Below are 25,086 nucleotides of genomic sequence, written 5' to 3' on the forward strand. Positions count from 1 at the left end.
CATTTGGGCTGGGGCTGAAGCTTTGGCTCTGGGACCTCGGGACCTCCTAGTTCTTTAAGAGAACAAACGAGCTGCTTCACTGTTGTTCCTATCCAATGTGAAAAGTCAGACGCTAGAAATCAAATCCTAGAAAATTTCCACAGGCCGGTTGGGAATAAAAATTAATATATTGCTTTGTAAATTAGGTCTTCAGGCAGGCTTGATTCACATTTTTTTGAGACAAGCCTAGGCCATATACATTTTTAAAATTAATTGTACACTTCCCACTTTAGTAATAAATAAGCAGCGGGAAAGGCATGTAGTTTTTTTTATTCACAGATGTTTTGCATATTATCAAAAAAAACAAGTCCTCTAAAATTTGAGCAAAGGTTTTCAATAGATGTCTATTTAATGCATTCAGCCAAATTCTTTTACTTTGTAAGCCTTTTGTCTTTGATGGAAGCCACTGCTCAGCTTGGTGATCTGTGCTCATTCAGCAGTGAATAATTGTCTGCAATGTAATGCCTTCCTACACGTCAGCATAATTGGGACTAATAACATGCTGACCTTCTGGCTAAGATATATTTATAGTGGCTGGTCCACACTGTATCTGACCTACACTTGTCAATTCCTTTGTAAGTTCTTGCTTTAAACAATAAAGATTTGGTGTTAAGTTAAAGAAGAAAAACACCTGACGTAGCCCTGGTAATAAGACATCTAACAAAGACCTTTTAATGTTTACAACTGTGTTGAGGCAGAGCTTTGCTCAGAAAAATGTGCAGAAGATATTTTATCTTTCTATCTTTCTTATTTTCTTAACCTTCCCATATGTGAATCATATAGTATTGTAACTTACAAATGTTAGGTTATAAGGAATTTAAATCAAAATAGGTGGTTGAATAATTTACATATTAAAAGAATAAAATGACTTGATGGGAAATCTTGCATGTGATCAAGGTCCTCCCGGTGATCATCTTTGAACACCTGGACGTGAGTTTTATAAGTGAAAATAATCTTAGATTTAAGAGACAAGAAGGTTCATCATGATCATCTGCTTTGAACTGCTGCATATCACAACCCAGGAAAAACAAGGTTTCCCGGGTTGCTTTATCTGTAGCTGCGCCTTTCCTGAAGTGGCAGTGTGAGCTCTGGAAATCCCAAGAAGTTCAGATACATTGCCTCTCAGAAAGTTGAAGCAGTGTATGAAGAACTATGGTGTAGCATTGTGTTGGACACGGCACAGAAAAAGAGAAGTCTTATTAACGACTGAGCATGCCTGGTATTGTCCCAGTGCTTATTGCTAACTCTTAGTTGGGAGAATTGAGGTTGTGGGATATGGCTTTGGAGAAATCCGCAAACTTTTGCTCTTAGTTTTCAGAGGACTAAGTGCAGATGCTTTTGCTGGAAAAGTATTTATCACAGTTATCAATTTTAACATTGACTGATAATAGTTTTTATTCAGTGAATAGTGCCTGGTTTTTGTGCGCTATTTTATATTAGCCAGAGGGTTGCCAACTTTCTGTTTGCTGATAATCAAACCTCCTCTTCAACTGGAGCCCCGCCTCCTTTCCGTCCTTCTCTTACATGTTCCCCATCTTGCCCCTTCCAAGCCCCAACCCACTGGACTCCCTCTGCTCTGGAGCTGTAGCTTCACGTGGAAATAGCTGGCCTGACTGCCCATGAGATGCAGTAAGAGGCAGTACTTCCTGCCCACAGTATCTTTGATTTTTGATGTCTGGCCAATATATATGACCGATTACTGTCAAGTAACCATTTTGATTGGACTTTCTGGTTAAAATCTCGACACCAGGCCACCCGAACACATTTCTTAAAGACAGCTACTATAGAAGGTTTGACTAGTTCAAATGTTCTTTGTCTCAAAACTTATGACATGTTTTTTAAGCTATGGAAGGAAATCATAAAATCTAAAATTAACAATCTGGCCAACCATTTTATGAAGTACTTTCAGAGAATCTAGGGACCTCCCTAACCTGCAGACTTAGAAGCCAGAGAGACTTGATCATTTCTAGAGGCCTATCAGTGTAGTTTTCATAGTACTCTTAATGGTACAATGCCTGTTGTTTTGATTGTTGAGAACTGACTGGTTTAGAAAAATCCTCAAAACGTATGATGGTATAAATGGAAAAAAAGAAGACATAACAGATGTTTTGTTACTAAAATAATTGCATTCATGTAGTGGGGGGAGAGAGATTTAACAAGCAGTTATGAATACACAGTAACTACCTTGTCAAAAGTTTTAGTGGTTCTAAAATTTTACCACCAAACTATTTCTTTGCATTTACATTCGGACCAAATCTAGTTTTCTTAAAATGCATTTTGTATTTGTTGGTAGGAATTTGATAAAAATGCTGCTGTAACTCTTTTGGTGGTAAGGAAACAAATATCTCCATGTTTTACATTAAGGTCTGATACAGACTATGTGAACACATCTGCATTTTTGAAATATAGATCTCTGGACCCCAGTTAAATATTTTTATTGAGCTTTTTTTGACGACAAAACAATTTAAATCCAGCAAGGAAATACTTTAATAGTGGGTCTCAGATGCTGGAGGCCCAGCCAAATGTCAATGTTACACCCATGTTACTAATACCCAATAAATGTATATTGCTCTCCCATCTCCTTCCTGTTTTTTGAACTTGTCCTAAAGAAGCACAATAATACTGTCTTGGTATTGTATGTCTACAGGGATATTGTCTGTTTTGTGCTCTCTAATGTAAGGCATGAGGAGACATGCAAGACCCCATTGCACATAACTGGCAATGCATATGTAATTAGGCAGTGTATATATTTTTATACATTATTTTTCTAATATATTTTACATGTTTGGTGGAAGCCAACGTGCACATATGAGAGAAATTCATGGTTCAAGCACAGTGTCTTGGCTTGGGGCTCAGGTGGCTGTTAGTCTGTTTTTTAGTATATAGTTAACATTAGCAGTCACCCTTATAATGATGTGACATGCACTACCCCCAACTAGGGTTGCTGCCTATTCCCGGCAATAGGAAGGTTGATTTAATCGGTAACACAGTCTAGCTTATGTGACATCCACTGGCGTGCAGGGTAGAGACAACTGTGATCAATTTTCCTTTCTAATAATATTTTTCAAGTATTTAACCAAAAGCTATTAGGCCTTTATTTCCTCACATGAATTTGGTTCAGGTTTCTAAGTAACTTTTTTATAAATGAATTCTTTAAAGTTATTAAGGGAATAATTCCAGTTCGTAGTTATAGTACTGTCAACAAAAGGTGTGATTAAATATATTGAATGTTGAAGACTTTCAGCTTACAGTTAACACCAGGTAATTAAAAGTAAGCGCTGCTGTGGGAGTGCATTATTTATCAGCTGCACTCTTTACTTCATTAGTTGGGTTTTTGCATGTCTATGGAGCTAACTTGCAATTAAAAATGCCTTAAATGTATGCCTAACAAGGCCTTTTAAGTATTTGGAATAAAGTACTACACTTTAATTGAAATTGGTGTTTCATAAATAGATTTCTTTGTAAAATACAAGATAAATTTCCATGCCTAACCTGACATTGTACTTCTCTTCTTGTATGTTTATTGATGAATGTCATTCCTGAAATATAGGTTATGAAAAGCCTTGTCTTCAGCTCTAAGACTTTTGTGCTTTGTTTTAATAAGTATATCTTGAGGTTCAGATGTACCATATGTTTACTGAATTTCCATAGAAGCTAGACATTTATTTTATTTCTATATAAATATAAGGAAGACACTAACATATGCATAAGTATTTCAGCATGGTTTTAGTTACCTTTGTACTATAGATTTCTCCATTGAGATAACTTTCAGTATTCCAAAATAGAATTGAAGGAGACTGTCAACATGTAGACGGTTTTCAAAGTAGCCATTGTCAGATCTCAGTTTTTCATTTAGAGTATATTGGCATCCTAGCCTTTGTACCTTTCTGTGTTCAGCAACATTATATTCTTGGAGTATGGTGTTGCTCTTAAAAAAGTGACTAACAACAAAAGGCAAAAGCTATATTTACTGGAACTGGGATAGATCCCAAAATAAAACTACTGTAATAGTTGCATATAAATACAATTTTAGCTTCCCAGGTATCTGGGGGACTGAAATGAATGCTAAAGTATTGCTATAAACCAGGGGTGGGCAAATATTGGTCTGTGGTCCAGATTCTGTCTGCCATGGTTAGTCTCTGGAGGGCCTGCTCCTCTGTATTTACCAGCACATCTGCAGGTACTGGCAGATCACCGTTTGCAGCCAATGGATGCAGCAGGAATTGGTGCCCCGGTTTGCACTGTTTTCTGCTGCTCTCATTGCCCAAGAACTGCAATCCAGGGTCAAGAAGAGCTGCTATCCCTGTAGAGGCTCAGGTAAATATTGTGGCGGTGGTCTCTCTGGGACTAACCCTGGCGGACCATTGCTTTTTTAAGGGCCACCCCTGCTGTAAGCAATGGGAGAGAGTAGAGGGAGAACATGGGTGAAGTGTCATTCAATCTCTTTAGATGGTCTGGAAAAAGAGGCGATCCAAGAGAATGTGGAAGGAAATGTTGAACTTGCTACCTTACATAGTTTGCAGAAAACTGTACATATTCCATTTTTCCTTTCAAAAAAGGGCTCTTAATATAAACTCTAAGAAAAAAAATGTGCTGTTTACTATGTATTTCTTCTTGTAGGAGTGTTGTTGTAGCTCCAAAGAAATCTACAATCTCCTCTTCTACAACTACTATGAGCGTACCTACAAACGCTGTCAGTGTGGTTTCTTCATTAGATTCAGCACAGGACCCAGACCTGGCAGGAGACTCTCCTGGTAAGTAAGGGAGATAATAGAGAATAAACTGAAAAAACATAATAGAATCGCTATGATGGGGAGACACTTCCAAAGTTAATAACGACACACCAAAACATTACAGACAGGCACATTAATTTGTGCATCTTTTACTAATTATATAACTAAAGATTTTGTCTTGGACTTAAGTTTTAATTCTTACCTAGCGTAGGACAGCAAAGGATGTTTTTTTGAAATCAGTCTGTTTGGAATATTAAAAATTGATTTTTGTTTTCTCTTGAAAACCTTATCTTAATCTATATTAGATGCTTTCTTGTGGTTGCTCTTATCCCCTACCTGGATATATTATGTGTAATATGAAACTTCCCGTATGGATCAGATTATTTCCCCTGAGGCCCTGGATCCTCCAAGTTATTTTCCATATATCTGTTGATGTCCACATGTGGCAGTTTGTGGGGTTGGAAGCATGTGCTTGATTATCCTACCGCTAACTAGGGCCAGTAACAGAAGCTTCAGAAATTGGTAAAATTTTGACAGTCATGCTGTGGTGTTGCTGGGTTTGTGACCTTTAGAATTCGTTTTTGCCCTCAACAGCCATCAGCTTACACATTAAAGCACGTGGTGTGACGACTTGTAAGATTCTTAGCTTGCATGCTGTAACTGGAAATGCTTATAAAGCTAACCACCTTTATAAGGCAAAAAGCTGAAGTATTTTTATTGGCTACGTTTGAGTTTGGTTTGCATAAGCTTGCTGTATTTTGTCATTTCTTTTGTTCTAAATTTCTTGCCATTAATTTTTGTTCATTTTTGTCTCATTATAGGGATTTGATTGCTTTTAACAATTACTTTCTATAATTCTAAATGATTGTTTTATGAAAAAGAGTATTTTTAATAAGCAGAAGTTATACAGTAGGACTTAAATGTAATTAGCGTAGGAATATGTTAGCATTTTTATACTAGTATGTGATAATTTTTCTGGAGCGTACTTTTATTTTTAAAAACCCTCTTTCAGTCAAATACTATCTTAAAATTTGTATATTGAAACATAGAATACTCAGGCAAACAAAATGTGTCTGAATACATTCCCTACAAAGGCATCAGTTTTACCTTTACAAATTTGGAATCGTGATATTTGAGAAATTGCTGTTACTCTTCACTGAAGGCCAGTTTTGTATAGGTTGTTCATAAACCCATGGTCAAGTGGTATTTTGAGTACTGAGGCTTTCCTTTCTGAATGGGATAAACACGTCAACACCCTGAAAAAATATGGATGTCCTATTCTCTTGGTCAGTAATTCTATAGTCAGAAGGCTGTGTGCATTTGTATGAGTATCTGCAAAACTAACAAATGGCCTGCTAAAGCTTTGTGTTGAATTGAAGCTTTATGTCAAGGAGTCTGCCATCCGTGCCTGTTAACTGGCCATTTCCTTGCACTGTGGGAATCTCGTTGTTAATCATCTATCAGCCTCAAGAAGACCCAGAAAAGGTGAAGTCCCCTGCCCAGGTTCCTCAGTGGTGTATTCATGTCTTCTTTGGCTCCCTGCAAAAGTACTTGTGGGAATCACGCAGGTTTAGTTGCAATCTTGCTACCTGAAAGGAGAACCTCTCATGATCCAATATTTTCTTAGTGTTTGGTGCAGAAAGGGAAGTTGAGTTCATCACTCAAATTTGCAGGAGTAGTAATCTACTAGCCTAGGAGACAGGTCTAGATTAGGAAAACCTGTTTTAAAAATGTCTCAGTTCAAGAGAGAGCCTAGAGTGAGCAGGAGCAACCAGCATGCTTTTGAAGGCCTTGCCCCTTGTATGTAGAAAGCACAGTTAGTTAAATTCTGGCACCTAACATGGAAAGGGACTATTTTCTTCAATTAGGTATGGCCTAGGTTATTGAGAAACTGCTGCAGTGATTTAAATCATTTTAATTAGTAGCACATCAAGTGAATTAAATTTGCAGGCTCACTAAATGGGAAACTTTTTTGTAGAAATGGCTTTGGAATGTGTTGCATGCTCCTATACTGTAAAAGGTATAAGAAATCTAGATGTCAAACAATAATGATGTAACTTGTACCAGTATAATTTCCAGAATGTCTGGCAGTGTTGGCAAAGACTCAGTCTCCTAATCTATATTGATATGCATAAAAAGAACGAAGTAGGATTTAAAATACCAGACTTGTTTGGACTGGCAGCCTAATTAATTAAAAAGGAGCAGCTTAAGGGATACATGAAATCATGCCTAAAACTGATTAAAACATAACTATTGGAAATTATTTTTAATAAAAATAAAGATTAAATGCAAACATTAGTTTTCACTGATGTAAACAATTAAAAGTTTCAGTAATTTGTGTTAGCTTTTATTATACAAATTTCCTACATCGATTTAAATTACTCTTGTATAAGGGCTTTAACCTTGAGGTATGAGAGGAAAAACTGGCTACAAATGAGTAATAGTTAAATGTACTATTATGAGGGGGCAGGGGACTGAAGTAAGCGAATTCAAGTTTTTCTTCTGAGATCGTATTATATACTTTTATCTCAGAGTAATTTATTAACCCCATTTAATGTAGCATGGAGTGAGTAGTTGAGAAAAAGGGGTTGTCCTTTTATTAATTTCAGACATGTTTACCTGATCTCTAAGAAAAAAACATTCTTTTTTTTAGAAGCTTTGACTAGATGCTTGTTTAGTGAATATAAATTGCAGTGTTAACACATTTTAAATTAAGATTAAATTTATTATTTTCCTCATGACATTTAAAAATAACCTGTAATAAACAATTGATTTTTACCTGATTCTCTAGGCTTTTCTGAGGAAACAGATTGAACAGCGCACACATTCCATCTATGATAGTGTGAATCCTCATCTCCAGGGTTTAATCCCTTTGTTGCATAGTGATGGTGGTCAGTTACTGTTCCTCAGGACTCTTTAGGCTTTGGCCAGGACTATACTAAGAGAAAAATCTATGTAAGATACACAATTCAACTATGTGAATCCGTGTAGCTGGAGTCAACATGTTTTACATTGATTTATTTTGCACTGTTGCCACAGCAGGAGGTTGATAGGAGAAATTGTCCCTTCTACCAGAGGCTTCCACTGAGTCTTGTCCCCTCAACCTCATTCTCACCTAACTTTGCCTCGCAGTGTAGAAACAGTGGGGGAAGAATAGATACTTAGCATGACAGTCTCCTAGTCTTGAGTACTGACACATTCCATCCAATGAAGGAAGCACTGTGTGAAGGGGTTCCTGAGTTATGAAAAGGAGATTGGAAAAAGGGAAAAGGAAAGATTACAGCGCCAAATGGGATAGTTTTGTGGCTGAGGCAGAAAGTGGGAGACGGCTTCAGGATTGCACTCTGAGCCAGGAGGAAAACGGGGAAAAAATCACATGCCTCCGTTTACCTGTTTCTAAAATGGGAATAATGCACATGTAAGTAAAAGCTCCTTAAGGTCTTAAGATAAAAGAATTCATTAAGAGCTTGTCTGCACTTATTAGACTGTAATGTAGCACTTTGTGAAGGAGGCTATCTATGCCAACAGGAGAGCTTTTCCCATCAGCATAAGTAGTACACCTCCCTGAGAAGTTGATTTGCCAGGAGAAACCCTCTTGCCAGCAGAGCGTTGTCTGTCTGGGGATGTTAGATTAGTATAACTGGGGTGCTGATGGGTGGGGTGTGTGTGTGTCGATTTTCCACATCTATGAATGATGAAGTTACACTGCCATAAGTTTGTAGTGTAGACCAGGGCTAAGGAGTGGAAACAGACTGAACCAGAAACAGTTTTGCTCACTTCACATTGACATCAGTGTAAAAGTCATTCAAGGAGCTACTTGGAGCATGGCAGCTAAGCTGAGGAGACAAAATTGCAACAGTGGCTGAAGGTGAATACCAGAATTAATACTGTCAGTTTGTTTTACTTCATTTGTCACTGACAGTTAATTTCATAGAAATATATCCTCAAGTGGGCCAGAAACCCTTCTTAAAAGCAGTTCACATCAGAGTGCATCAATTCTATATTTGTTTTAATTTAGGATAGAAAAGATGTGTATGTAACAGATTCTTCTAGCTTGTAAAGCTTTCATTATAATTTCTTTGTATTCATAGGGTGTTTATTTTTTTGAACTGTCTCATTAGTTTACTAGGTAGTCATTTAAAATGTTTGGTCTGTTGGGCAAAATTATGCGGCTCTATTGATCTAATTGGTCTCTACCTCTGTCCCCAGTCTCACTACATACTGTATGGCATTCATTGTGTATCTATTGCTTTTTGTGTACGTGTGTACGTACGTACGTGTACACACACATGCACACACACACACACAAGACCATAAGGAGTTTTAGTGGGGGCGTTTCTACAATAACACTTTATTGCTAGAGACGTTATTTATTTAGACCCCTGGGATCCTGAATAAACAATAAGCTTTCACTAGAAGGGTGTTAGACAGATGATCTATTTGCATTTTCTTTTATGTTCTTGCAAATGTCTGTAAAACTGTCAGTTTGAAGGAGCCACTTTATCAGGGAAAGGATAAGGAAGAGATAAAGCAGTTTGGTTCCACATGTTTGAAGTAGCTACTGCACTTACCCACATGTGTGATGTAGATGAAATCATACTTCTGAAATGTTTCATTTTTGGCTAACTGCATAAAAACAATTTTTCAAAAACAAAGGGCAATTTGTGTATAAAATTAATGTATTTATCCAAAATGAACTTGTATGACAATAATTTGATGGAAAACCCGCAATGCATATTCATTTATTCTCATATAATTGGAAATCTCTGCTTCAATAAATTTAAGCTAGTTTTTGTAACGAAACACATCTGAATTTTGAGTGTGGTCTCTTCACAATGGAGAATGTGGAGAAGCTTAGACCATACATAACATTACATTGCTAAAATAAATTTTCAGTGTTTACTGTGGCCAGCCCTACACTGTTTTCAAGCATAAATTACTTAGTCCTGTTTCCTCATTTTAGACCTGCATTTCAACTCCAATACTGATTTTAGAAATTTTAGACTATCTGCAGCGTACAGTGTGGAGTTTACTGTTATGTTTACTCTTCTCGCTTGTGCGCAAATATTTGTAGACACTACAGGGAAAAACAGTAGTCATGTCATGAGTTATGACAGTTCCCCATTTATCAACATTCATACTAGTGCTAGCACCTGGCAGAACAAATTAAAGTTAACCAGAACCCAGGGTAGCCTCATGATATTTTATTACATATTACTTGTTTGTTTTGGCTGAAAATTAATATTGGAATGTCTTCCATCTCTTAATTTTTAACTTACATCTTACCTTACTATTAAATTATCTGAGCCCATAACTGTGTGTTGCTGCTGTACTTGATACCATCATATCTTTGATAGTAAGGTTTTAATTTCCCTCAGACATAATAGCACCTTGTATTTGTGGCAACCTTCTAATCACAATTGCATGATCATAGATTTTAAATATATTCTTATGGACTCTTATAAAGGGAATACTAGTACAATATACTATATCTCTACTCTCCCTCCTAACCTTGTGTTTTGCCATTCTCTGTGGATGCTTCTGGATTCTCTGGTGCTGCATCCACAGTATTTGTTAACAATTTTTCACCACAGTGCAGGCAGTGTTGAGACTGTTAGCCCCTTCTTAGCATTATCCATTTCTATCATCTCTTTTTTTCAAGCATGGCTCTTAAAAAATGAGGGTGCTGTAGAGGTTAAAGGAGCTAATTTTATAGGCAAATGTTATCTGAAGTGACACGTTTGCCATGGTGTCATTTACTTATGAATACTTTGTGTGTGTGCAAATCTTACATTTTGATTTTTTTGTGTTCAGCCTAACTCCATGGTGGCAAGATTTTGGCATGCTGTAGAAATTGTACACAGTAAACTTTCATATGTGGCAGCCCTGGGACTGGGAGGTGACTGGAAACTGAAATACTCTGTGTCAGAGAGGTATACCTAGCAATGCCTAACACTAAAGAAAAACAAGATCAGATATTAAGAAACAAACAAAAATGCATGAAAACTATTTTATTTACCAACAATAGTATGTTGTATAATGTAAACTTATACTGTATTTGCTGTATTTATTTGTATTTACTTTCACTATACTGTATGTATGGAAAACATGACTAAAATTTACTTATGGTTAAAATGTAGGATATTTCAGAGTTCTGCATGATGGAATGCTAAATATGAAAGAGTTTTACTCTATCTAATCTTAGAGGCCTGAGTAGAAAGGGAGCACTTATAGATTGGTTGAGAGTATGTTGCATAAGTCCTTGGATGGCTGTTACTGGGCCATAAGGGAAAGATGCACTGTTTTCCCCAGAAAGGCAAAAGCCTAAAAAGTATATTATGAAAAATGTTATAATGAAAAACAATTACATTATCTATCTTAACCCTGACACATCTTGCAAGATGAGGGGTCACTCGATGAAAGAAGAACCAGTAGATACATAGGAGTCTATATATCCTTGCCTCTGTAATTTCCACTCCAACTCATCTGATGAAGTAGTTTTTACTCATGAAAGCATATACCCTAATAAATCGATCGGGGTACATCTACACTACAGGGAAAATCAACCTTACTGAGTTCGATCTTCTGGAGTTTGATTTAGCACACCTAGTGGGGACACCACTAAATTGAATTTACAGGGTGCCCCCAACAACTGCAGTACTCCTGCCCTTGTTAGGCATAAGGGAAATAGACGGGCATGCGGGGGCCTCTCAACCTCCCTTAGTGGATGTGGCGCAGAAACCCATATTAAGGTATGGCAATTTTAGCTACATAATTAACGTAACTGAAATTGCATGTACTCATTCAACCTTCCCCTGTAGAATAGACCTGCCCTTAATCTCCAAGTTGCCATGTGGCTCCTTGTTGTTTTTGCGGTTACTAACATGGCTACCTTTCTGAGACACAGTAGATGCCTGTTTTTTTACAGAGCAATCTGTAGAGTTCAATTTCACAAGAAATTTATCACTGCCTCTGTCTTAACTTCTGTACATTAGTTTGAGAACTGCTGGATTCAACTGTTAGGTACAAACTGTTGGTTGGAACCCCAGGGTAAGTCATGACCCTATTTTAATGGTGCCACTAGGGCTGACATTAGACTTGCTGGACCCTGGGGCTGCAGTCAAAGCCCAAGCCCTACCGTCCAGGTCTGAAGCTTGAGAGCGTCAGACAGAGAGGCGAGACATAGGTTACAAGCTTCCTACCTGTGGTTGAAGCCTTTAGAGCTTTGTTTCACTGTTGGCCCCCCATGACAGAGCAGGTTACAAGTTTGGGTCCTTCGTCCTGTGCATAGTACTCTTCTTATTTGGAAGGGGGTTTTGTTGCAGTGACATTTGAGAGCCCCATTGAGTCTTCTAATTTTGCCAAATCATTTGATGGGTTTTATTGTCACTTTTGGAATGCGTAAGAGTACCAATGATCAAAAAAATCCTAGATTTTTGAAAGGTGGGTAAGTATGTGGTTATGAACTACTACTTGTTCACAAAACTTTATTTTAAGAAAGTGCTAATTTTGAAAACATTTCAGTAAAATCCATCTAGCATTCAAAAATAAGTTCTTCTTCTTAATAACCCCTCCCTCCAATTAGCTGCCTGAGTGTGGTGGGAAATGAGCAGTTCAAGGATCCAGCTTTTCTCTGCTGTCAAATGAACCTTTCTCACTCACTTTCACACCCAACTTTCATTCTGTCCTTAAATTCCAAAATTATGCATAAAGGTGCAGATAACAAATTATATGATAAATTACAGTTAAAGAATAAATGATTTTCCAACATAAAATTTTGCTCACAAAAAAAGAAGCCCATGCTTTGAAATTCGACCCTCTTTTTTTTTTTTTTTTTTTAAACCCACACGCTGATTAGCTGGTCCTAGCCACGCTAAAGAACGGGTCCTTCAGGCTTGTACTGTCAGTACCTATGCTCATCAAGCCTGTTTAGGATTTCTGTTTTGCATGTGAAGACGGCAACAGCTTGCATTGTGTCTGATGGCATTGAACTGTTGTGGTATGCGCTACAGTTAAACACCTGTGTCTGGCCCTTGTCAGATGACTTGGGCTTGTGGAGATGGGGCCACAGGATTGTTTAACTTAAGTGTAGAAGTATAGGCCTGGGGTGGAGTGTGGGATTTGAAACCCTGTGAGGGTTTACACTGCAGTTAAACAGGCCCATGAACCTGAATCAGCTGAAGCAGGCCAGCTGCAGGTGCTTATTTGCAGTGTAGATGTAGCCTTTGTGCAGAAATCTAAATCTGCCCCATAAAGTCTTTTTCAGTTTTGTTTTCAGAATGATAAAATTTGGCTTAATGGTTACCTTTCCTATCTTCCCTTTACTGAACTGGATCTATTACTTCTGTGTGTTCTGTTTTTTCAGAGTGTAGTGGCTTATACTTTTTCACATTGTGGGTATGGCTGGTAGCCCTGACTGTTTAGGTTTCCTGATGCATCCATTATAAGGCCTGCTTTCATAGAATCATAGAATACTAGAACTGGAAGGGATGTTGAGAGAGTCCAGTCCCCTGACCGCAAGACAGGTCCAGGCACTGCCTAGACCATCCCTGACAGGTGTTTGTCCAACCAGCTCTTAAATAGCTCTGGTGATGGAGATTTCACAACCTCCCTAGGCAATTGATTCCAGTGTTTAACCACCCTGACAGTAAGGAAGTTTTTCCTGATGTCCAATCTAAACCTCCCTTGCTGCAGTTTAAGCCCATTGCTTCTTCAACTGCAAAACTTTTGATTGAAGTTTTCCATGCTGGAGAAGTACATGAGGCCAAACTTTTGTGAAGCTATCAAAAGCAGGATTCCAGACTAAATATGGTGAATTAAATTGGTTATATCTCCTATTTTTTAAATTGTAAGAAAGGTGAATTCAGTATTCTGCATTGAGCTGGCAGAGAATTTTGAGAAAAACTACAGAATTCTCTGTTGAAGGTTCTTAGAGAGTTTGGGAGACCTCTTCAGCAGCCAGAATAAAAAGGATATGAGGTACTTAAAACACTGCTATTTGACTTTATAGGAGTATTTATGTATATAAGGCAATGTCTAGATTGCGAAGAAGAGCTGGCAAAAGATACACAAAATGCATTTGCATATCTCCTGCCTACAGTTCTGTCAGGAGAGGCTTTCCCGACATTTGACCTAGCCGCACGGGTCCAAATGTTGGGAAAACCCCCTCTGCCAAGACATCCCTGTCTTCCTCATTCCATGAGAAAGAAGGGATGTTGGCAGAATGCTTCTGATGCAGTTGAGACATAGCCTAAGAAAATTAAGTAAGATACTAGAACTTAATGAAGCATGCACTCAGTACTACTTACCATTTCACTTTTTTCAAACTTCCACAAGCGTTCAGAGAAGTGGTTATTTAGTTTTTGCCTGTAACATGGCCATAGGAGTAGAATGGTCTGAAGTTACAGAAGGAGAGGTGTAAGTTGGATATTAGGAAAAACTGTTTCATCAGGAAGGTGGTGAAGCACTGGAATGTGTTACTGAGAGGGGTGGTGGAATCACTATCCCTAGCGATTTTTAAGTCCTGCCTTGACAAAATCCTGGCTGGGATGATTTAGTTGGGGTTGATCCTGCTTTAGGTGGGGGGGCTGGACTCGAAGACCTTCTGAGGTCCCTTCCAGCCGTAGGATTCTGATTCTCAGAAATTAATTCGTTTCAACTACAGAATGATTAGAATGATTGTTGACACACAGATATGAAATTGGAACACCACCAATGTGCATTCCTATTTTATAGAGAAGAAAACTGAGGTGCAAAGAGGTTAAATGATTTGCCTATGTAGGGGTAATTGAAGGGGAAGGCAAGCAGAGAGAAGGCATCATGGGTGCTAATTTCAGGGTGTGTGTGTCCACATTATTGTTCCTTCTTATGCATCTCGCTGCCTCTGTAAAAAGCCCATGGCCATCCCTGGCCCCAATGTCACACATATTAGCAAGTAATTGGTATGCTAGGGTCAAACTTAACTGTTGGTATTCTTTTCTTGTGGTCTATTCTTCTCACATATGCTTCCCATCTGAAGGGTTCTCTCTCTAATTTTCTCTTGTAGGCAGTGGATCGTCTAATTCAAAATTGCCACCTGTGCCTACAGTTTGTTCTGTGCCTCAGGATTCTGCATCAAATATGAGGTAACTACTTTAATTGAATGTTTAGATAACATTGCTGCTTCTTTCTTTTTTGCTGTAACTTATTGGTATGTTCCTATAAATCATTTATTAAGATACAGGTAATATTTAAGGCCTGATTGGTGTCTGTTGAATGTGTGACTCTTTCTGTTGATTTCAATGTGTGCTGGATCAGGTCCTTACATAATATATTAAAATATAAATTTGTGAGAGGGTATTGCTTTGGAGCATATTTTTGTTAAATAAATTTTGTTTCATGTAAACAATACAGTGCCTGTGGAAATATGGCTTCTTTTCTTATTCTTTTATTAATCTTAAAAATTTTCTAATTAGTATTACAGAAAGGCTTGAACATGCTTTGGAAAAGGCTGCTCCTCTTCTGAGAGAGATTTTTGTGGATTTTGCTCCCTTTCTTTCTCGTACTTTATTGGGTAGCCATGGGCAGGAGCTGTTGATAGAAGGTACAAGTAAGTTTCCTTTTTCAGCTTTTTTCCTTAAACATGAAGGCACTAAAGAAAATGCTACGTAAACTAATTTTAAATTATTAAAATAACATAGCTTTACAAACTAAACCTCATTACAATTCAGTTATGTGAAACTGTTGCTATATGAATTTTTTTCTATTCATATGTTACGTCTTGTTGTATCAGCACTTCAGAGTAGGTGGAAATATTTGAGATATTTAGACTGTTACAGGGAGTGCACTGCTGAATGAGTTTGGTGGTACAGCTACTTTCTGCCTCAGCTTCCCTTCTCAGGAAGCTAGTATCTCCACTTCAGGCAGTCTTGATACTTAACGAAATAATGCCCTCTTGGAAGCTGGCCTATTATAAAACCTCATGCAAAACAGGTCATAACTCAAAAGTCCCATATGCACAATAGGTAAAATAGGCTGTTCTTTAAGATCTCTTCCCATTCCCTCAGGGTCATCTTTGAATATATGTCTTTGTCTTTGGGCAGGAGTCATACCTCTTCTCCTGGACTTGGACTGCATCTCTCCCCAGCCCTCCAAACTGGAGGGCCTTATCTATAACTTTTTGCTCAGGTGATGCCCTCTTCCCAGCTTAGCCCTCAGTCTCAAAGTTTGGCAGCCTTCTCTTTCCATTGTCTATCTTGCCATGAGAGACAATGTGGCATTTATATTGGTCCCCCTCTGCCCATGTTGTCTTCAGTTGGTTTTGTGAGTGGAAAGCCTTACCTCCACCCTTTCATACACACTCTTGCACTTACTCTTCTTGCCTCCATAGTGCCCTGGAAATTACCAAAGGGGAAAAAAATTCTCCTACCAGCCCAGGACATTCTCCTGCACTACATGTTTACCTGCTTGTTTCTGCCTCCTGACAAGATAGGTGTGGTTTGCTGGCTTCAGGGTTATCTTGACTTCACAGCTGTTGGGAATAATGAGAGAGGTCGCAATTGTGATGAATCTGCTGAGTGAATTATCTGTGGCTCTCTTCCACCTGGAGAGAGGGCCTTTGGCTGTTGGAAACTGAAATGAGGAATGGGTCACAGAGGCAGGATTCTGATAGAAACATGATGGTAGCAGACAGTGCTCTAGTGCCATCAGGGAGTGCCTGCAATGGTTGTCTGAATAGAGGCACACAAGATATGCTGTTAGGGAGCCTTTCAGGATAAGGGTTTGTACCCCACTGTGCTTCAGGGGCACGTCAGTGGGGCAAAGATTATACTGCATTTAATAAGGGTAGTCTGAACATTTTTCCAGAATAGATATATAGCAAAAGGGCTGCCAACTTGATTGAGAGCGGCCTGAGGCCTCACTTGTATTGAACAGTAGATTTCTATTGTCATTTTTTGAGAAGGGGTAGTACTTGAGCTTTTTTTGAAGATTTTGTGCCTGGTTCTGGTGACAGATTTTCAGTTCTGTGGTATAACTGAATATAAGATTCTTTAATATCAAATATCTGCTAAAGGACAAGCTGTTGTAGCAGATCTAGATAAGTTGCCTGTAGTTTCTTTACAAATCTGACGACCACATGTTAATTTGAAACATTTCCTGTTAAGCCTTATTACACAAAACAGAGCTACTACATAGTCTTTGTACTTCACATTTTCTAACAGAAATTTCATACTGAAACCCCATCCATAAGTAGAGAAATGGGTGCTCCATGTTAAGCCTATTTGAGAAAATACCCCTCACTATGTGGCTGCAACCAATACCTCCATGATACCCAAGAGCACACACAAAAGAAAAAATTTTCTGCAGTGAATGAAAGCAAAAGTTAAGATGTTAATAGCCCTCTTGAATTTAGTTACATATTGTATAAAAATAACTTTGCATACCTATTTTTGTTATTATATATGTAACTATTGAAAATGGCTCAAATTCACAGTGAATGCATCACCTCTGAAACTGTACAGAACAAGATATGCTGCTTTTGTGTGTGTGTGTGTGTGTGTGTGTGTGTCATTGTAAGTGATCAAGATCTTGCATGGGACTGCTCACTTGACTCTCAAAAAAATTTGTATTGTCATAATCAAAAGAATAACAAACAAGTGAGAATTATTTTAAAACTTTATTCGGACACACTTGGACTTTTTTGCAGGGGAGATGGGCAGAAAAGATGCTCTACTTTCAAAGTACTTGGAAGGATTTCAGGCCTGAGGGTTTTTCTCTATGGATTCCGGATATTTAGTCAGAGTATTACGACATTCAAAACATTCATTGTTTAGACACATATAGAAAACAACAACTGTTAGGCCTAAAACATCTTTGACATGCCATAGATGAGCCAAAATGAAATGTGAATTATAAATAATAATCAAATTTAGTTTATAAACAATCAAAATATATAATAGGTTACTGCTTGCACTTCTGCTAAGGTTTAGTGTGGGGTCATGGGTCAAAGTACTAATAAGAGTGTTTGGGATGTCTGCTGCCATGAAACAAAATGGAAACTTGATTGATAGCTGGGGGGTTGAAGGAAGAGAGTGCAGTGGAGAAAGCAGAGGTCATAGAGCCATTTCCCTTCTCTACATAGATAATGACCAATCCTCCCCAAAATAGCAAGGCATAGATACTATGGATCAATTTCGCATATGCTGCACACACTTATTCTAGTATTTTGGAACACAAATACTTATGCAGTTGCAGTTAAATGAGTATTGCATAAATTATTTTTTCACAACAGTAATTGACTTACGATCTCTAAGTGATTTATAAGCTAATATATCTTAGCTAATACAAATTGAACAATAAATGTTAGTTAGCTGTAATTGATATAGAGGTGCAGTTAAGATGTAGTTATTTTTATGCGTTAAAACAAATATACTAGATTTCAGTGAGTCCAGTACCTTATAAAGAGACAGCTAAGTAAAAATTAGGTCTCTCTTCTTTTACAGGCCTGGTCTGCATGAAATCTAGTAGTTCGGTGGTGGAATTGGTCATGTTACTTTGTTCTCAGGTAAGTTTTTTTTTTTTAATTGACGGTAGTAGTAACAGGAAAGTTGTGTAGCTGAAATTGCTACCTTTGATAAATAGCCGAAGTATGTGCTAAAATCCTTATGGTTGGAATGCTTTAACTATACTCGAGAAAAAGAACATCGTAGATACTTTGCTAGTGGTTTATGACATTAAACTAATGGTGAAATCTCTGGTGAGTGAAGACATGGAAGTTTTTGTGTTGATTAAAATATCCAGTCTTTACATAACCTCAGTCATGAAGTCTAATCCCTTGCAGTCATTTTCATGAGAGAAAATAATAAAATATTGGGTTTATGGAGACAGATGGATTTCTACACCCTGTATAGTTGCACTTGAAATCGTCCTCTGGGATGAGTTAGCTTTTTCCTTTCTGTGTACAGGTTATGAAATGAATGATAAACACTTATGAAATTCTTGTTTATGTTAATTGTTTTTGACATGCCCTTAAATCTGAGGAAAAAATACATGAAAGTGGCAGTGATGCTCAACATTGGGATTTTCTGCATACCTGAAGGCAAACTTGCTTCATATGCTTTTGAAAATCTTAGAAATGTCTATCTCTTTAGTTACTCTTGATAATCAGAACCTGGATAAAATTGTTAAAATTGTGGTTAAAGGTTTGTATGTACTACGTCAGATGGATGTTCTTCTGGTGTTCTCTTGCTTTCTCTGTTGTAATTAAATAGAAGAATTTTTTTAATTGAATTTTTTTTTGGTGCTTTCAAAATGGTACCTGGTAGTAAATACCCCTACTTAAAACTTTAAAATAGCTTTTTTTAATGGGAAGGGTATTGGTCTAGAGGTCAAGGGTTCTGACCCATTAAAAAACCTTTGACCTTCATTTACAACCCTTATGGTTTACTTGCCTGACGAATAGGGATAATGCAAAATTAATGTTTCTTCACATCGATTTATTCGTTTTAGTGCCTGTGTTGCCAAATTTATTTAGACTGTGCTGACGGACATTTCATGAATACAAATGAAAGAATCATAGAAGGTGTGAAAAATCAATAGCCTCCATTGTCAATAAAGTGCAATACAAACAATTACTTCTGGAGATTACACCTAATGGATTTTACAATGAACTAGTGAAGAGTAGTTATGTTTCTAGTGGGCTTATTATTCACGGATGGAATCAGAATTTTGTTTACATAATTTCCCCATCTTCTGCAGAAAATATTTTGGGTGTGTATATAAAGTTTGTATAATATCTTTCATGGGACCTTGGGAGCTTGAAATCCACTGCTTATCATAAATATTGTGGTATTTTTCTAAAAAGTGTACCTACATATTCTATAGTCTTAGAATACAAATGTATCATTTACGTTTTAAAAAAGAAACAGAAATTGCTTGGGAACCTACATAAAACTTGTTAAATTGTTATATTTCTTTTTTGAAAATCAGTGATTTGAGCTGCTGAAAACATTTCTGTTTAAGACACTCTGATTTAGCCTGTTATGCTCTAATTACTCATCTCACTAAGTGCTTACTTTTAGGTAAGGTAATCTCTTTATTTTTAAAAAACACTTGGAAAATAGCAGAGAGTAATACCCTTCTCTGTACAGTGTGTTGCATTCTTGGTTATTGGAAGCTGAATGTATAAGGAATAAATGACCCATTCTAATGCACCTATTTGTCATATATGTCACAGTGCTGTTTAATGTTAATGTAATCAAATGGAGGATATGGCGATTGCTTAGTAATGTTAGTAGTGAAGGATGAGCTTGATTTGAATAAGAGTTGAAATAAACCAATAATACACACTTAAAACTTAAAAGTTGCATAGCAGTTTGAATATTTGGTAGAGTATGAAGAATTACATGAAGAATCAAGCCAAAATTAGCTCCAGATGTGTACAGATTGTTCTGGGGGTGATAATTACATTTTTCACTTTGAATTTTCCTAATTCAAAGAGGTCAGTGTGGTAATCACAAAAATGATTTATTTTGTTAAAAAGTGAACTGTCTCTTGCTGCATGAAAGATACAAAATTGAATTTCAACTAGACACTTTACAGATACTGGAAGAGAAGGAGTTGAGTTTGATATATAGATTTTTTTCTTCCCTTTTGGCTTAAGATAGGGTTAAAAGTGAAGAGCGATCCTCTTGCTAAAATTATAATTAATTTTTAACAGGAGATGGAGAGGGTGGAATGTCAAAGATCGAAAGATCAGGTCAAAAAACTAGTTTTTAATCACATAAATAATGCAATAGTTCCAAATTAAACATCTGCAATTTTGATTTAAAACTTCAAAAATTTGTCAGACGTTTTATGAAAGTGGAGGGTTGTTCTGATTAATATCTTCAGTGTTTCGTACCTAATCTCTTTCTCAATACTTGCCCTTTGAAAGTATTATGCCAATATCAATTAAATACCAATTATTGAAACACCGCCTCCCCCCCCCCAAAAAAAAAACAGTGTATGAGACTGGTACATTTCTTCTTTTCCAAGAAGCAAAACATACTATAATAAAACCATGTGTTGCTGTAACAAAAAGGTTTGAGATTTTATTATAGTTTATCAAGAAAATGGAGAAAATCAACCTCAGGTAAAGTTAATTTTTAAAGGCTAACTACAACTGTCTATTGAGAAGAAGTCTGTCTTTGTAGTTGTTGCTGCTATTTTGTTCGTTTTCATGTTGGCTTTTTAGACATCCTCCTTGCTTGTCTGTGAATGTTAAAAATATATATAATATATATTGTACTTATTTAAATTTACTCATCTCCCTAGTATGTGTAAACATGCTAAATTATTGAACACAGTACTGTACCCAAACTTCCTTATTTAAAACCAAGATTGATGTACCAGATTAATGCTTAAATCTCCATATAATCATCAAAAAGCAGTTTTGACTGACATTAAATTTGAGTCTTTGTGTGCATGTACTGATATTTATATAAATCTATCAAAACAAAAAGAAATCCTTCATTTAATATTACCTCAAAGTGTTTCTGCTTATTTGACATGAATATCATTTTTGAAAGGATTGACGTTGCATTCAAGGCCACTTTATAAAAGCGTTGCGTTGTTCATCCTAATTCAGTCTGACATACATTCCAATAACACTACCTCCCTTCTAGAGCTTAAAGCTAAATTTATGGCTGAGCATTGTGAAGTGCATCATTTAAAAATGGTTTCAACCCAAAACATCTAATAAATAAATAATGTGTATGGCTACTCAGTAGTAGTCTTTCCAGACTAGAAATCATTCCATTGGATACTCAACAGTCCACTATCGGAGAGGGCTGTCAGATAAATCTTATAGTAGCTGCATTCATGTCCTGTAAATCACATGTTATTGTCTGAGCCTTCTGCCAGGTCATCTATTCTTTTCCCATTTATCAGAAATGCATAGAGTACGCTGAAACTAGAAGCAGTAGTCTGGCCCGCCATCCTGTCTGAGTAATTAAACCAGCAAAAAGAGTGAAGTCCTAACATAGTCTGATATTCCCTTTAAATGGATGACATCAGAATGTGTTAGGTGCTTGTGCATGTTGTTTTCGAAGAAAACGTTCCTTCATGTTAATGGTCTGTTATGGTCATCGCTGGATAAACATGTTTCCTTAAAACTGCTCTGAATGTGTCACTTATGCCTTGAAGGAGTCCATGTGCGCATGTGTGTCTCACACACACATGGGCACCGCAACTCTTCTGTCAGATCCAGCAATGGAGTTGTTTCCTTGGAGTAACTGGAGAAACTGTTGCCTTAAAGCTGTCTAAAATATTTGTCTTTTGTCTCCATATGTGTACGTTTTTCTTTATCTACTGTATCAGAGTGGTGAAACTTGTACAGTATGCTAGTTATACTGAGGTTTGTTATTAATGATATAACTTTCTGGGTTCTTTCTTGTTCTTCTAACTTAGGGTAAAGAACACATTTTTTGAGCTATTTTGAAAATAAGATCAGTATTTTTAAAAAATTAACTCTACCTAGGTATTCTCTTTCTCAGGAAAATAACAGCTTCCTTTGCCTCAATATGCCACCCATCTGTATCCATTGATTTTTTCATAAAACATGGATAAAATATATGTTTCATATGACTGACGTGGGAGGGAAGTAGCATATCCCCTGTTTGCTGAAGTTGTTTTGTGTGCAAGCAAGAGCTCTACCCATTTAGACCAGTTTTCAGAATATGGGTTAGAACTGAGAAGGAAAATGCGTGAAATGCCCCCACACTTTTGACTCTAGGATACATTTTTAACTTGATAGTGTGCTATGAGAGACCACATACATTGATGGAGGTTGTACATGGAGTAAAACAAAAATAAGATAGAAATCTTGGAAGCATCTAAAGCAGCAACTATATGTATTCAAAAAGTGAGCCGTACTACCTGTGGAGGTTAGAATACAGGTGTCCATCCACTTACATGATCATGTTGGCTTGCCATATGATTAAATTCCCATAATCGGTTAAGATTGGATAAGGGGGAAGCCTTCAAAAGCAAGGGAATGTCTTTCTTTAATGAACTTTAACCCATACACTGTTGAATCACCTCTTTACCTGATAGACTCCATTGCGCTATAAATAAATCAGTCACACCCACATCTCCAGCACTTAGTCACATAACACAGTTACACCATATTCCTTAACATTGTGAATAATAAACCTTGGGGTAGTAGTAGGCATCCTTCAGTCTGCATAGACTATGGATCGCGCCCTTTAAAGTTTCAATTGAGGACTTCACTTGCAGCATCTATTGCGACTATAAAGACCAACAAGAGAGTGACAGTCCTTGCTGCATCTCTTGCAGATGTAGTGGGTGTCTGGCAAGTCCTTAGTGTGCTTTCTGTGCGCTCACTTCTCCTCTGCTAGCTGTCTGATCTTCAACTCGCCCTTCTGAAGGCCCTTGTGTAACCCCTGCCTCCATCTGCTGTGGTCGTCTGCTAGTTCTTCCCAGTTGTCCAGCTCGATGTCTACCTCTCTGAGGTCTCTCTTGCAGACATCTTTGTAACGCAACTGGGGGCGTCCGGGAGGTCTTTTGCCAGAGGCTAGCTCACCATACAGGATGTCTTTTGGAATCCTTCCATCGTTCATCCTGTGGACATGGCCAAGCCAGCGGAGTCGATGCTGCCTGAGGAGGGTGTGCATGGTTGGGATTCCAGCTTGCTCGAGGACGGCGGTGTTGGTCACTCTGTCCTTCCATGATATTCCAAGGATGCGCCTGAGGCGGCGCAAGTGGAAGACGTTCAGCCTCTTTTCCTGGCGGGCATACAGGGTCCAAGTCTCGCTGCCATAAATTAGGGTGCTGAGGATGCAGGCTCTGTAGACTTGCATTTTGGTGTGAGTGTACAGCTTTTTGTTATTCCACACACTCTTGCTGAGTCTGGAGAGAGTTGTGGCCGCTTTTCCGATCCTCCTATTTAGCTCAGTATCCAACGACAGGGTGTATGTGGTTTTAGTTAGTTTTGCATTACAATTTGATTCTCTTTTCATTGGAAATTACAGGGCTCTAACGTCTTGTTTTATTTTCAGCTTTTTCTGGGTATCCTGCATTTCAGACATTTTCTTTCAGAAGCAAATTTTGCAACAGTGATTCACTTGGTCAGCCCAAGAATAGAGTTTTATGGTATGATTTACACTAGACTAAATCTTCAAATTACTTGGAAACTTAAGCTTTTGCTGAAAGTGGCTAATTATTTATTGCTTGGATGGTGTTTTTTACAGAGAATATACATGTTCATTTGCTGTGTGGTTCATGTGCATTTCAATGTAAGTATGCCCACGTGCCTAGTTGCCAGAAAAATTTTCCCCTCTCTGGTACCTGTTAGGTTGGAGTGGTACCCCCTGGAATAGCACCCTTACGGCACTCCACATAGGCCCCCCTCCAGCTGCACTCAGTTCCTTCTTGCCACTCGTGGCAGTTGCTGGAACTCCGCTTGCTAGTTCAAGCAAAGCACTGGTAACTGGTAGTTGTGAAGACAGTTCATTGTAATTAGCTCTTTCAAGTGTCAGTTTTTCATAGTTGGCAGTTAGTTAAGTGTCAGGCTCTGGGAAGAGTGGTTCTTCCCCCTCCTCGAAGCCCCGGCGCTGGAGCGTGCTGAGATTTCCAGGCTTCAAGGTCTGCCTTGACTGTGGGAAATGCATGCCAAAGAGTGATCCGCACATTTCATGTTTGACGTGGCTTGGTGAGATGAGAGCCATCAGCGGGATCTCTGCTTCGTTTGTAAGATTTAAGAAGCTTTAAACGCAGGGCTCAGTGACTAAGGGTCCTGTTAGCGAAGGTGGCTCTCCAACCCAAGAAATTACTGTTCATGGTGCTGAGTATTTATTCTTTGGTGCACAGTGCTCTGGCACCAAATTTGTCCATGGTACCAATGAAAATCAAAGGGCCCTGCACCATGGTCGAGAGCCAGAAGCCCAACCTCTTCAGAGGCATAAATCTCAATCCCCAGTGCCTCAGAAAACAAGAGGGGCAGATCTCCAACTGCTGCTAAGTGCAGGGAGACTGGACAAAGCATGCCTGAGGGCGTGCACCACGTATAGCCCCTGGAATGCCACGTGTTGACTCCTGTCCGGAGGTTGAGTCTGTGCTCGCATTCCCCAGTGCAGTTGCTGGTGATGCCACAGGCCTTTTGTGCAGCGCAGGATCTGCATCAGGCTGTTGCGCTGTTCTTCCCACTCAGGAGGGACCTGTCGCCTGGACATGTGCCGACCCATCCTCCCTCCAGAGGCAAGCTGACGATGCTTTTGAGACCACCGATACCTCCTGTATCACTTGCACTCCTTGGCGCACCAATCTTGGCACCATC

At 38.2% G+C, this 25,086-nt stretch overlaps 1 protein-coding gene across 8 annotated transcripts in view; it reads left to right on the forward strand.

Moving 5' to 3' along the window:
- Positions 1-25,086, forward strand: part of LRBA (LPS responsive beige-like anchor protein) — a 657,226-nt gene that overhangs the window by 144,321 nt on the left and 487,819 nt on the right. For 4 of the 8 annotated variants that reach the window (XM_074993194.1, XM_074993197.1, XM_074993195.1 and 1 more), the window contains exons 31-34: positions 4,660-4,793; positions 14,818-14,896; positions 15,227-15,360; positions 18,254-18,315. In XM_074993194.1, the coding sequence (XP_074849295.1) occupies positions 4,660-4,793; positions 14,818-14,896; positions 15,227-15,360; positions 18,254-18,315 (409 nt within the window). Of the gene's footprint in view, positions 1-4,659; positions 4,794-14,817; positions 14,897-15,226; positions 15,361-18,235; positions 18,316-25,086 lie in introns of all 8 variants that reach the window. The other 4 variants (XM_074993191.1, XM_074993193.1, XM_074993192.1 and 1 more) reach the window with 2 other exon arrangements.

The sequence above is a fragment of the Carettochelys insculpta genome, chromosome 4 (genome assembly GCF_033958435.1).
Source record: "Carettochelys insculpta isolate YL-2023 chromosome 4, ASM3395843v1, whole genome shotgun sequence".
Lineage (NCBI taxonomy): Eukaryota > Metazoa > Chordata > Testudines > Carettochelyidae > Carettochelys > Carettochelys insculpta.